The 13254-nt window shown below is 46.3% G+C and overlaps 1 protein-coding gene across 1 annotated transcript; it reads left to right on the forward strand.

Moving 5' to 3' along the window:
• Positions 1–5639: 5639 nt before the first annotated feature.
• TMEM150B (transmembrane protein 150B) lies at positions 5640–13176 on the forward strand (the record flags this gene model as incomplete). The annotated part of the gene is made up of 6 exons (XM_080941497.1): positions 5640–5707; positions 6087–6146; positions 6235–6302; positions 6702–6829; positions 9392–9575; positions 12968–13176. 6 exons carry the CDS (start codon positions 5640–5642, stop codon positions 13174–13176), a joined length of 717 nt encoding a protein of 238 aa, XP_080797623.1.
• Between the last annotated feature and the right edge of the window lie 78 nt (positions 13177–13254).

Genomic DNA, 13254 nt, shown 5'->3' on the forward strand with positions numbered 1-13254 from the left:
TCCGGGATAGACTCAGATTCCCTGTGGTGACCTTGAACTTTTGCTCCTCTTTCTCCCCGCCCCTAGGTGTGCAGTATCACATCTGGTGAACACTGTGCTCGGGACTGAAGTCAGGGCTTCACGATTGCTAGGCAAGCAGTTCTACCAACACATCTTCATCATTAGCCCGGTTCATTTGTGATTTTGTTTTTTGATATGGAGTCTCACTACAGAGTTGTAATGGCCTGGAACATTCTGGTACACTGAGTTTGCATTAAACTTGCAGGAATCCTCTTGCCTCTGTTTCCTCAGTACTGGGACTGGTATGACAGGCACTAACCAATATAGCTGCCATTCATTCATTCATTCATTCATTCATTCATTCATTCATTCATTCATTCTCTATGTGTGTCCCTGTGTGTGTATGTGTCCATTTCTCTGTGTTTCTGTGCCTGTGTGTCTCTGTGTATTTGTCTGTCTCTCTGTGTCTATCTGCTGGTTCTGTGTCTCTCTGTGTTTTTTTTTTTCTCTCTCTCTGTGTCTGTTTCTCTGTGTGAGTGTCTATGTGTGTTTCTGTTTCTTTCTGTATTTCTGTGTGCCTGTGTGTCTGTCTGTTACTCTCTGTGTATCTGTGTGTGTTTGTTTCTTGTGTCTGTGTGTGTTTCTGTGGGAGGGGTGGGGTGTGTATGAGTCTGTCTGTCTGTCTGTCTTCCTTGGGTCTCATTATGCAGCCGTGGCTGGTCTGGAACTCGTTATCTCGACTAAACTAGCCTCCAGTTCAGAGACTCACCTGTGTGTACTTCCTGAGTACTGAGATTAAAGCCTGTGTCACCATGCTTGGTACACCCAACCTTTAGTATTCGTTTTCCGGCTCCATATCTCAGTATCCTTTCCTCCTACTCTGCCTGCTTCAAAGACCTCACAAGATCCCCTGGTACTCTCAGGACCATCCCAAGCCTTTATGGCATCTGAGAACTTTTGGTCTTACTCTGTTTCTGTGCAGCTTCCCACAGACCTGGCAGAGGCATTGCACTTCCGTGGGCCAGGTTTGCCGTAGCATCAACACCGCACATGGCAAATCTCACCATCTGTCTAAGTGTGCTGATGAGGTGTCTCTGTGAACTCCCTAGTCCCACTTCTCCATTTCTCATATACGCAGGCAACCTCTGCTTCCGGGGCTGTGCCCATCATACCTTGCTCTCTCCACCCTGTGTATTTATATGCTCTTGTTTTGGGGGAGGTGTGGGTTTGTGTGCTGGTATGTATGCCTGCACGTGTGCAAGTATGTGTAAGCCAGAGAGCAACTTCAGGTGTCCTTTTTCAGGTAATATCCACCTTGATTTTTGAGACAAGGTCTGTAGTCTGCCTGGAACTCATGAAATAAGGAAACTAGGCTGGTTGGCCCATGAGCACTGGGGATCCACCTGTCTTTGGTTCTTTGTCACTGTAACTACAGGTGAGCCTCAATGGTCAGTTGTTTTGTTTTTTAAAATTACATTTATGAGCCAGGTGTGGTGGTGCACACCTTTAATTCCAGCACTAGGGAGGCAGAAGCAGGTGGATCTCTGTGAGTTCCAGGCCATCCTGATCTACAGAGTGAGTTCCAGGACAGCCAGGACTACATGGACCTCACAAGGTTCAATTAAACACAATTAAATTAAAATTTAAAAATGTATATGTTTTATTCATTTGTTTGTGTGAGTGTGCAACTAGAGCACATTAGTAGGCCGTCTCAAGAGACAACCAGCAGGAATTGGGTCTCTTCTTCCATTGTGTGAGTCCCCGAGGTCTAACCCAGGTTGTCAGGTTTGGTGGCAAACTCCATACATGGTGAGTCTGAAGAGCAAACCAGTGCCTCATGTTTATATGGCAAACACTTTATATCTACTGACCCGGGTCCCAGGGGAAACTCAGAGGGCTGGGTACACAGGCTTTGTACAAGAAATGCATTTACCCTCTGATCTAGTCCATCAGCCCCTCAATGTTTTTTAAAGATATTCTTGGGGCTGGAGAGAAGGCTCAGTGGTTAAGAGCACTGTCTAATCTTCCAGAGGTCCTGAGTTCAAATCCCAGCAAGCACATGGTGGTTCACAGCCATCTGTAATGAGATCTGATGCCCTCCTCTGGTGTCTGAAGACAGCTACAGTGTACTTATATATACAAAATTTAAAAAAGATATTCTTGAAGAACAAAAACAAAACAAAACAAAAAAGAAAGAAAGAAAAGGAAAAAGGAAAAAAAAAAAGAGAAGAAAATATATTTCACATAGCCCAGGCTGGCTTTGAACTTGTGAGAGTAATTGTGACCTTCTGAAGCTCCTGTGCATTTCCATTTGGTGTCTCTGGTCTTAAATACCTTTGCTACCTACCTGTCTTTAGCTTTGTTTCCCTGTCTGAGGGAAAGGAGCCTGTTGTACAATAATTTCTTCCCACATGAAACCTTTCTCACAGGGGGAAGACAGGAGACTCATGAGACTTGGGAGGCAAACACATTTCATGTGTCTAGGAAACATGAAAGGCAGGTCTCCTTAGGAAAAGTCTAGCACAATAGGACCCAGAGTCCTTAGTGCCAAAACACTGAAAATCTGGCAGAATTTAAGGTCTAGGGCCCTTGGGTTGTGGTTAAAATATGCATGATACTCTACTGAAGGAAACTGATTTTGCTTTTATCAGCAGGTATTCATTGAAAACAGCTTCTTGGTCAGGCATGGGACCTTGTGTACACTTCCTTTTCTCAATGCTGGGATTTTGTGTGTTTTTCTATTAATTAAAAAAAAAAATTAGCCGGATGTAGTGGCACTAGGTTTTAATCCCAGTACTCAGGAGGCAGAGGCAGGTAGAGCTCTATGAATTTGAGGCCACCTTAGTCTAAACAGTGAGTACCAGGACAGCTAGGTCTATAGAGAGAGGAAGAAGGAGGGGAAGGGAGAGAAAGGGAGAGGAGAAGGGGGAGGAGGAGGGAGGGAGAGAGAGGGAGATCGAGAGAATACAAAAAGCTAGACTGACTGGGGCATAGTCAACTCAGCACTTGGAAACATGGGACGAGGAGGCAGGAGGATTGGGAATTCAAGGTCAGGCTCCATTACATAACTCTTTCCCAGACCAGTTTCAAGTACGTAAGACTGTAGACCTAATCAAACAACATAAAGATACAAGATAGGGGGTGGAGAGATGGCTCAAAAGTTGAGTACTTCCTGCTCTTCAGAAGATCTGAGTTTGGTTATCAGCATCACGACAGGTTCAGGGTATATGACATCCTTTTCTGGCCTCCAAGGGCACCTTCGTGAGTGTGTCATACACACAGAATTTTTTTAAGTCTTAAAAAACAGACAAACAAATTCTACCACACAGCATAAAAACAAAAGAAGCCAGCCAGAATAGGCTATGTAGGTCCACTTCTATGAATGGTGTACAGTAGCTAAATCCACACAGAAGGAATCACTTGAGCAGGGAGTATCTGCTTGAGCTAATGAGACAGTTACAGGTTAGGTAAGTGTGGTGACATATGCTGTAATTATGCAAAATGGTGTCTGACACCAAGCCTGATGACTTGAGTTCAATCCCTGATATCTACATGATCAGAAAGAAATGAGTCCTTTGACCTTTACACACATGCCATTGTGTCCCACAGGTACAATGATGCCTCCTTCCTCTCCTCAAAATTAAGTAGCTGGTTATAGGGGCATACACCTTTAATGCTGGCACTCAGAAGTAGAAGCAGGTGGATCTCTATGAATTTGGATCTAGCCAAGTATATGTGGTTCATTCTGGGCTATATAGGGCTACATGGCAAGAGCCTGCTTCAATCAACCAATCAATCAATAATCAATTAATCAATCAATGTAATGTTTAAACAATTAATTATTAAATTAAATAAATTTAATGTTTTAAAATTTAAAATAAAAAGAGGACTGGATCAGCACTTAAGAGCACCGACTGCTCTTCCAAAGGTCCTGAGTTCAAATCCCTGCAACCACATGGTGGCTCACCACCATCTGTAATGAGACCTGATGCCCTCTTCTGGTGTGTCTGAAGACAGCTACGGTGTACTCATACATAAGATAAATAAATCTTTAAAGAAAACACAAGAAGATCAGGACTCAGGCCTTCCCCTATTGCCGTCTTATGGGCCATTTATTATTATTTCTCTTTTGAGACAGGGTTTCTCTGTGTAGCCCTGGCTGTCCTAGAACTTGCCCTGTAGATCAGGCTAGCCTCAAACTCAGAGATCTGCCTGCCTTTGCTTTCCAAGTGCTGGGATTAGAGTGTGCCACCAATGCCCAGCTTGGTGTTAACTATTTTTATCATTACCATTGTTTCATTGGGGGCAGGGTGGGTGTGGGGGCATGTAGCGTGTGAATGCATGCATACAAGCTAGGTTTAGAAGAGGTGTCAGGTGGTTTCTTTACCTTCTCCCTGTTCCCTTCAGGTCTCTTCACTGGACGGGAGGCTAGTCCTTTTGTCCTTTAGGCTGGCTCTTGGGACTCTGTCGCTGCACCAGTGGTGTGCACAAGCAGGCTTGCCTATGTGCTGGGTGCTGGGTGTTCAAATCTAGATTCTCATGTTTCCGGAACAAGTGCTTTTATCCACTGAGCCATCTCTCTAGGCCCAAATCCCAGTACTAGGAAGGCCAAGGTAGGAGGATCTTACATTTGAGGCCAGTCTAGGCTATGTACCAAAAGTCTGTCTTAGAAAACAAAGAAATAAAGACTAAGGAGCTGCTTGTGGGGGCAGGGACTGCAGATATGGTCTTGTCACTGCTATCTCCTTTCCCACCCACACCCTGCTCATTTTGGGGAACTCTTGTGAGAACAGAAAAAAAAGGGTGAGGGGAAGGAAAGAGGAGAGAAGGATGTAGGGTGAGATCATCAAGATCCCATGTCAATCAACCCAAAAGACTGAACCAATAAAGCACAAATCCAGAATGGACGAGCAGCCTGGTGGTGAAGGAGTGTAATTTCAGATATTCAGGAGACCAAGACAGGACGGGAACATTGCCAATTCCAGCTCAGCCAGGGCTATAGAAGAGTCTAGAACTAAGAGACCTGCATTTGCTGGTAGGTATGCATGCATTCCGGGGGGCTGTATGTAGTTTGTGGGGAGGACGAAGTAGTGGGGAATTTGGTCATTGAACCCACAAAACTGTAGGAAGGAAGTTAGGGGCTCCCTGAAGTGAGGGTGTTGTTTTTACAAATCTAAGTAAGACAGGAAGTGGTTGGGTGGTTTAAAAAAGGTGACTACTGATTAGACCCAAGGCCCAATATCTCATACACATTCAGCCTGGACTTTGCCTCTTCGGGAATGCGGAGGCCTGCCTTCTTTTGCCACACCTGGAACCAAAGCCCTTCTTTCCTGGTACTGCCACTCAGATCTAAATGTATTGAGGAAGTGGAGAGAATTTGAGGGAACTTGGAAAGGTGAAGGCCCTAAGGGAACTCGGAGCCTGGGAGCTAGCCCCGAAGATTCCGGAAAAGAGACAAACATCAGTTGATTAGGTCTGAGAAAGATAGGAAAAAGAGCCTGGAGCGAAGGCTGGCCTATATCAGTCTTCCAGCCAGTGGGACCACAGAAGCAGGTGGGCTGTCTTCAGTAGCACACACCTGAAGACTGCTTGCTGAAGCAAGAGACTCCACTTCTTCACGTCTGCTGCAGAGCCCAGCAATGTGGAATTACATGTCCTTGCTGCCTGTCATCTTAGTTCTGTGGGCTATATCTGGCATCTGGATTGTGTAAGTAGCAGAGGCCCTAAAGGATACTGGAGTATGAAGAAGACTGGACTTTTGGGTCTGAGGGAGGAGGGCTGGAGACTGGACTCCAGGGTCTGAGGGAGGAGGGCTGGAGACTGGACTCCAGGGTCTGAGGGAGGAGGGCTGGAGACTGGACTCCAGGGTCTGAGGGAGGAGGGCTGGAGACTGGACTCCAGGGTCTGAGGGAGGAGGGCTAGTGTCTGGATTTTTGGGTCTGAGGGAGGACAACTGGATTTTGGATGTCTTTTTGTGACAAAGGATGGGGGCCAGAAGTCCATTAACACAGTGAAGTGTTTGGCAAACAGAAAGGAAAGCTATCTACAAGATCCCCTTACTGACTTCCTTATTCCTCCCGTCTCAGTTTTGCAATCGCTGTGGTTAACGGTTCTGTGGACCTGGAGAAAGGCTTCCCCTTTATCAGGTTGTTATGGCTGACTGGGCAATAGGGGAGGCACATAGAGGGTCTTGTCTGGGAGGAGCCAAAGGATGACCCTGTTCTTCTTTTGCAGTAACTGTGGCTCTTATGCTCCTCAGAGCTGCATTTTCGGCCAAGTCCTCAATATAGGAGCTGCTCTAGGTAAGTATTTCCAGACCTTTCCTTTCACTGCCAGCCCAAAGCTGCCTAAGGGGTCCCTATCTCCTTTTCCCCCAGATCAGAGCAACTGTCTTCCCTGAAAGCCAGGAGCGTTCTTCCCTCAGACCGCAAGGTTCAGACCCCAGACCTTCTTCCTCACACCCAGGAATCTATGGACTCCAGTTTTCTTCTCAGACCCAGAGTCCATACCCCAGCCCTTCTCCCTCAGACCCAGGAATCCAGATTAGCCCTTATCTCTCAAACTGCCAAGCTCTGTACCTCCAAATCCCTTCTACCCTTATCCTATGTTTAACTCCGACACCAGCCTTTCCTGTTTCAAATCCTCCCCTTCAGCTGCGAATCCGGTGATGAGTCTGACTCTCGCTCACGTCTCTTTCCTAGCTGTTTGGATCTGCATTGTGCGTTATCACCAACTCCGGGATTGGGGCGTCAAAACGTGGCAAAATCAGCTAATTCTGTGGTCGGGGATCCTCTGTGCCCTGGGTACCTCCATAGTAGGCAACTTCCAGGTGAGGTGCGCTGGGAGGCAACCTTGGTTCCACCACTGGGAACTGGACTACATTTCCCTGTTTCCTGTGGCTTCTGGTGGCTCTTTCTGTGTGCTTGGTTCGTAGGGCTTTCTGGGATTTGTAGTTCTCATGACTCTTGCGCTATAGAGGGCTTTATGGAGTGCCCTGTATATACTAGGCTGAGTGTTCAGAACCTTGTGGAACCCTCGGAGGTTGGGAGGATTTTATTGCAGCCACCATTATCTGTCTTGAAATTATTGTAGTGTGGTACAATGATTCTTATCAGAAGCTCCACCGAATTCTATTCAGTTCCCGTCAGCCGTACCCTAGAGCAATCAGCTTATCTGTGGGTGGCAAGAAGTGGAGACTCACAGATCCTAGTTCTGCCATTTATGAAGATCTGTAGATTAACTTTAGAATGAATGGATGGACAGCGAATAGGCAAATCTCATTGGTCTATTTGTCATTGTATTTTATGTTCTGTCTCTGATGTCCAGTCTCTTGCTGAAAGATGGGGAGGTGCAGGGCAGGATCATAGGATATTTCAGACTGCCTCCACGGCCATTTTCTTCATTTATTTCTTTGCTTGCTAATTATTCCTATGTCTCTCAGCCTATGACTATGTTATTGTCATTATATTCCTTACTTAAGAACTCTCTTTTTTTGTTTTGTTTTGTTTTTTTTTTTTGTTTTGTTTTTTGTTTTGGAAAGGGTCTCAAGTAGCCACAGCCATTCTAGAACTCAATATGTATTGGAGGATAGCTTTGAATTCCTCCAGACCTCCTGCCTCCCCTCCTGAGTTTTGGGATCACAGGTGAGCCCCACTCCTGTTTTATAGGGCTCTGGGAACCAAACTCAGTCAAGTACTGTGAGCTGCCTTCTCAGTCCCTACTATTATTATTATGCCTTTCCAAGGAACATCCTTAGTCCTCTCTCCAGGCGTCACCTCCCTCCCTGATGCTATTTGAGACAGTCTGGTTATGTATCTATGTCATGTCGAATCTGAATTTGGGTTTCTTTTGTGCCTGTCTCCACTGTGCTGGCCTTTTAGGGAAGTGCCCCTCCCCTGATCTTTCATGATTTTTAAAACAATGTTTGCTTCTAGCTGAGGCAGTCCTTGAACTAACTATATAGCCAAGACTAGCTTTGAACTCAGAATCTTCCTGCTTCAGCTAAGATAACATCAAATGTGGCATTAAAAAAAAAAAAAACAAAACAAAACAAAAATCAAAAACTAATGCCAAACATGATGGTGCATACCTTTAATCCCAGCATGCTGAAGGCAAAGGCAGGCAGATCTGAGTCCTAGGCTAGCCTGATCTTTATGGTGAGTTCCAGGACAGCTAGGGCCTACACTGAGAAACCCTGTCTCAAAAAACTAACTAACCAACCAAATAAAACAAACAAAACTAGAAAAACTACCCCCCAACCCCAAATCAAAAAACTGACTTAAATATATTTTAAACTTGTTTTTGTAACTCACAACCCATTATAGCTAAGAAAATTTCACCTGTCAAGTATCAAACATTGGAAGTTGTTGAGATGGTTCAGCGTACGAAGGCCCTTGCAACCCAGCTCAGTAAGCTTAGTTTGGCCCTCAGACTCACAGGAGGACGGACTCCGGCACCTTATTCTCTGACCTCCTCACTTGCTCCGTAGTGTGATATCACTTTGCCCCCCCCCCCACGAAATAAGTGAAATACTTAAAACAAACCTCTAAAATTTTGCTGGGCATAGTAAAACTCAAACCTATGACTGCAGTGCTTGGGAGATGGAGGATCAGAAGTTCAAGACCAGCCTGGGCTCTGTGAGAACCTTTCTCTAGGCTGGAGCTAGGGAGGGCGATTGATTGATTACCCCATGCATGAAATCCTAGGTTTAATCCAGAGGTTGAGGTAAAGAAGCAGAATGACCCTGTCTTAAACAAAACAAAACAATTCCAAAAACTGGTAAAACCTTTCCCTCTGGGGCATGTTTACCTCTCTCCACTTTGAGAATGCAAAATTTATTCTATGTATGTTTCCTGAACATCTACTTTGTGGGAGGTGCTATTGTTGATATTAGGGTTGAAGATCTAGCCATAAATTTAAATAGCAATACTCGCTGGTCTTCTGGAGGATCCAGATTTGGTTCCCAGCACTCATTGCTTGTGATTCCAGTTTCACTGGATCCAGCACCCGCTTTTGACTTGTGGCATGCACATAAACACAGAGAAATTTATGATTGCTTTGTTGGGCTGAAAAGGGCCTAGGTACCTAATCTGAAAGTCAGTGATAGGGCGGCAGGTTTCATTTGTGTGTGTGTGAGAGTGTGTATGTGTGTGTGTCTGGGGGGGGGGGGAAGTACATGTGTGCTGAAGTTTGTGGGTGGAGGTCAGAGGACATCTTTTAGGCATTACTTCTCTGCTTCCTCCGTAGGTCCCTGAGAGCATTTATTTACCAGCTGAGCTCTCCCACAGGTTTTGCACTTTCAATTCTAACTGTTGGACTGGTTCAAAGCCTCTTCTTCCTTTCATTCTCCTGCTCTTGCCATAATTTTATTTTCAATTCTCTCTTCCCCCAGGAGAAGAACCAGAAGCCCACACACCTGGCAGGGGCCTTTCTGGCCTTCATCCTAGGCAACCTGTACTTCTGGCTACAGTTCTTTCTATCTTGGTGGATGAAAAGCCTGCCCCAGCCTGGACCCCACTGGATCAGGCCTCTGCGTCTGAGCATCTGCAGCCTCTCCACCGTCCTCATTGTGACCAGTATCCTTCCTGGGGGGCGAAGACTGGTCAGAGATGACTTCTCTTTGGGCTTCTTCCCGCTGCTGTGTATCACAGTGGGTGTCCCTTCATGTGTTTGGGCCTTAGTGTCCATCCAGGGCCACAGGCCAAGCAGAAAAGTGGAAACCAGGCATGGTGGCACAAACCTGTAATCCTAATACCAGGGAGGGAGGACTGTGAGTTTGAGGATAGCCTAGGCTATGTGGTAGGCCTTTGTCCCAGAAACAAATGTAGTGGACAGGACTGACTTTGAGGTCAGATTGGTTGCTCAGGAACCTCCATTCCTTCATGTATTATGTAGGGAACTTGGCTTCTTACATTCCTGAAGTGCCCTTGTTTCCCCACTTACGAAATGCAGGTAGCTGAGGCTGAGGCAAAAGAATCACTGTGAGCTGGAAGCAAGCCTGTGCTACGTAGTGAGACTTGTCCCAGGAAGATGTGGTTAGTTAACAAGCTGTCCGAAGTATGTGAGGAAGAAAGAGAAAGCAAAGAACTCTGTAAGATGCTTAGATCCATGCCTGGCATGGAGCATGTGTGTGTGCATTAGGAGAAGGTTCTGTTAATTACTGGCTGGTAGGGGCACCAGCTAGGCATGCCAAGCGTCTTTCTGGGTGCTGAAGAGCTGCAGCAGGCTCAGACAGGGAAGTCTCTTGGACAAGGTGAGAGTCCTGGTAGGAACTGGTGACAGGCTGAAGATGACTTGTGTGCTCCAAAAGACCGGTTAGTTGCTCAACCATCTTTCCCTAACTACAGTGCTTGTATAAGTGACCCAAAACGGCCGAGATGGGAAAGCTCTGGCTTATCAGGAATGTTTCTAAGTACAGCCAGCCAGGTGCGTGCGTGCGTGCATGTGTGTGTGTGTGTGTGTAGAGGGGGAGAATAAGTAAAGCCAGCTATGCAGTCCAGGGTGGCTTCAAACTCACTGTGTAGCCAAAGATGACCTGGGGTTTTGGTCTTCCTGCCTCTACTTACTAGGATTCTAGGCGTGGGGCACCACACCTTGCTTTTTGCCCCAGGTTCTGAGGGCTGAAATCAAGGCTTTTTTTGTGTGTTAGACAAGCCCTCTACCAATTGAGCTACTTTCTCCAGCCCCGGCTCCCCGTGTGAACATGTTTATTTGGTGTGTGCCTGTGGACGTGCGTGTGGGCACTCTGGTGCCACAGCACTTTCACTGACTTTACTTACCATGTGGATTCTTGGTGATTTTTCTACCATGTTATTACAGGTTTGGCGGCAAGCACCCTCATTGCTGAACCACCTTGCCTGCCCCAGCCCTTGGCTTCTTTCTTTTAGATTTTTAATTTTATTTGGGGGGTATAAATATTCTGCTAGCATCATGAATATGCATCATTTGTGTGACTGGTGCCTACAAAGGTCAGAAGGTGTTCGACCCTTGCAGCTAGAGTTATGAATGGTTGTGAGCCAAAATGTAGGTGCTGGCAACCAAACCCAGGTTCTCATTTCTCTCAGGCTTTTTTTTTTTTTTTTTTTTTGAGACATGGTGTCCTGGAACTTACTGTGAAATCTATGGTAGCCTCTCCCAAGTGCTGAGATCAAAACAGTCAGTATTCTTAAGCATCGAACATTCCTCCAGGTTTTGCCTGCCACTTTTAAGAAGCTTTTAAATCCACAAAAGGAGCCAGATTTGTCAAACAGTTGTAAGGCTAGCACCAGGTATGCTGAGGCAGGAGGATGATTTATTTCTGTGCCAGGCAGACTGTATTAAGAAGCTAAAGATACAGCTCAGTGGTAAAGCGCTTGCCTAAGAAAGGTGCTAGGTTCAATATCTTGTGTACTCTGCAAGTAATTTAGTAAGAATTTTGGAGAATAACTTACAGAGGACGAGAAAGGTACATAAAAAAGCGCCATAGATCCCAGCACTCAGGAGGCAGAGGCAGGGGCATCTACAGAACAAATTTCAGGACAGCCAGGGATACCCAGAGAAACCCTGTCTCAAAAGAGCACTGACCGCTCTTCCAGAGGTCCTGAGTTCAATTCCTAGCAATCACATGGTGGCTCACAAGCATCTGTAATGAGATCTGATGCCCTCTTCTGGTATGTCTGAAGACAGTGACAGTGTACTTACATATAATAAATTTTAAAAAACAAACATGCTTTTGTTTAAAAGCATGCATTAGAAGGGCAAGATGGCTGTGCAGGTAAATAAAAATACCGAGTTAGATGCCCTCATGGAAGAAGGAGAAAATGATTCCCTCAGGTTGTCCTCTGATTTCTACATAGTACGAACATAAGGAAATGAATGAGATGATACGCTGATAGAAAATGATGATGGAGGAAAGGGGGTGGGGGAGGTAAGAGAATGGGACCAGCACTGTGTGAGTGAGGTTCCAGCAAGAAAGAAATTATTGTCCCTTCTGGGCTGGGCCTCTGAAGGTAAGTAAGCTGAGGAGAAAACTTGTTTCCTTGTTTGTTTTCTCTTTTTCTTTTTTTCCTTGGAGATAGGGTCTCACACCAGAACCCTGGCTGGCCTGGAACTCACTGATTTCAGACTCACAGAAGTCAGAGATCCACCCGCCTCTTCATGAGGTATCACCAGCAGCAAAAGGTTTTACGTTTTAAGGAGTTGAGGGAACCTGGCTGTAGCAGCAGGGAGTGATGGGGAGAGCAGACAGAGGGTGACCACAGCTTTAGGGACTGGGGGATTCCCGAGTGTCAAATAGGGTACCTTGGAAAGAGAAACAGGTTCAGGCCAAAGAGATTCTATTCTGTTAAGGAGTTCATGTAGAGGAGGCTACGGGTCACAAAATCGGGAGGAAATTATAAGTAGCTTGAGAAAGGTGGGGGCTGGGGTATAGCTCGGTTTGTAGAATGGTTTGCTTGCCTCCGGTGCAGGAGGCTCTAGGTCCCCAGGACCGCGTAAACAATCTGTGGTGCCGGGCAGAACACCAACCTCAGGGAAATGGGCACAGGATTGGAATTTCAAGGTCAGTGTTGGCTACATACTAACTTCAGGGCAAACCTGGGCTACTCGACAGTCTGTCTCAAAATAAACCCAAACAAAGGGAGAAAGAGAGAGCAAGCAGCGATGCATGCGGAGGTAGTCCAGATGGTACTTTCCTCGGGAGAGTCATTCTGGGATCAGGAAGGATCCAGAATGAAAGACGGGTTTGGAGCTCTCCAGTGCTAATTGAAGTCACAAGAGAGGACAAACAGAGGAAAGGATGGAGGTGGGCAAAGTCTGGAGGGCAATGGGAACAACAGCTACAATTCCTTCGAAAGGATGTGGGTGTGAAGTGTGACTAGTTATGCCAGGAGAGGGGCGCACCTCACAGGACCAGTGGGGCATGGATCCAGTGTGAAGTGGCTGCTGGGGCTTTAGCATGTGCTATGTGACCCTTGACACTGGTGTTAAGTGATTGTCCTGCACGCCCTACGTATGCGCTCCGCCTCGGCCATCTGCGAGTGGATAGTGGCCATATTGCTCTTTATACTATTTGGCTTCTTCGCCGTGGACTTCTCCAGCTTTCGTGGCTGCACCCTGCACTTACAGCCTCATCTGGACTCCAGCCTCCCACAAACTCCCTCTGGGTCTCCAAATATACAGATGGCAAAGGTTCTCTGACCAGGCCCCACGCTACCGGCAGAGGAAGAATGACGGAGCCATCCCAGGCTCACCCAACAATACACTTGAGGCTGATGT

Source organism: Micromys minutus (assembly GCF_963924665.1).
Source record: "Micromys minutus genome assembly, chromosome: 30".
In the NCBI taxonomy this organism is placed as follows: domain Eukaryota; kingdom Metazoa; phylum Chordata; class Mammalia; order Rodentia; family Muridae; genus Micromys; species Micromys minutus.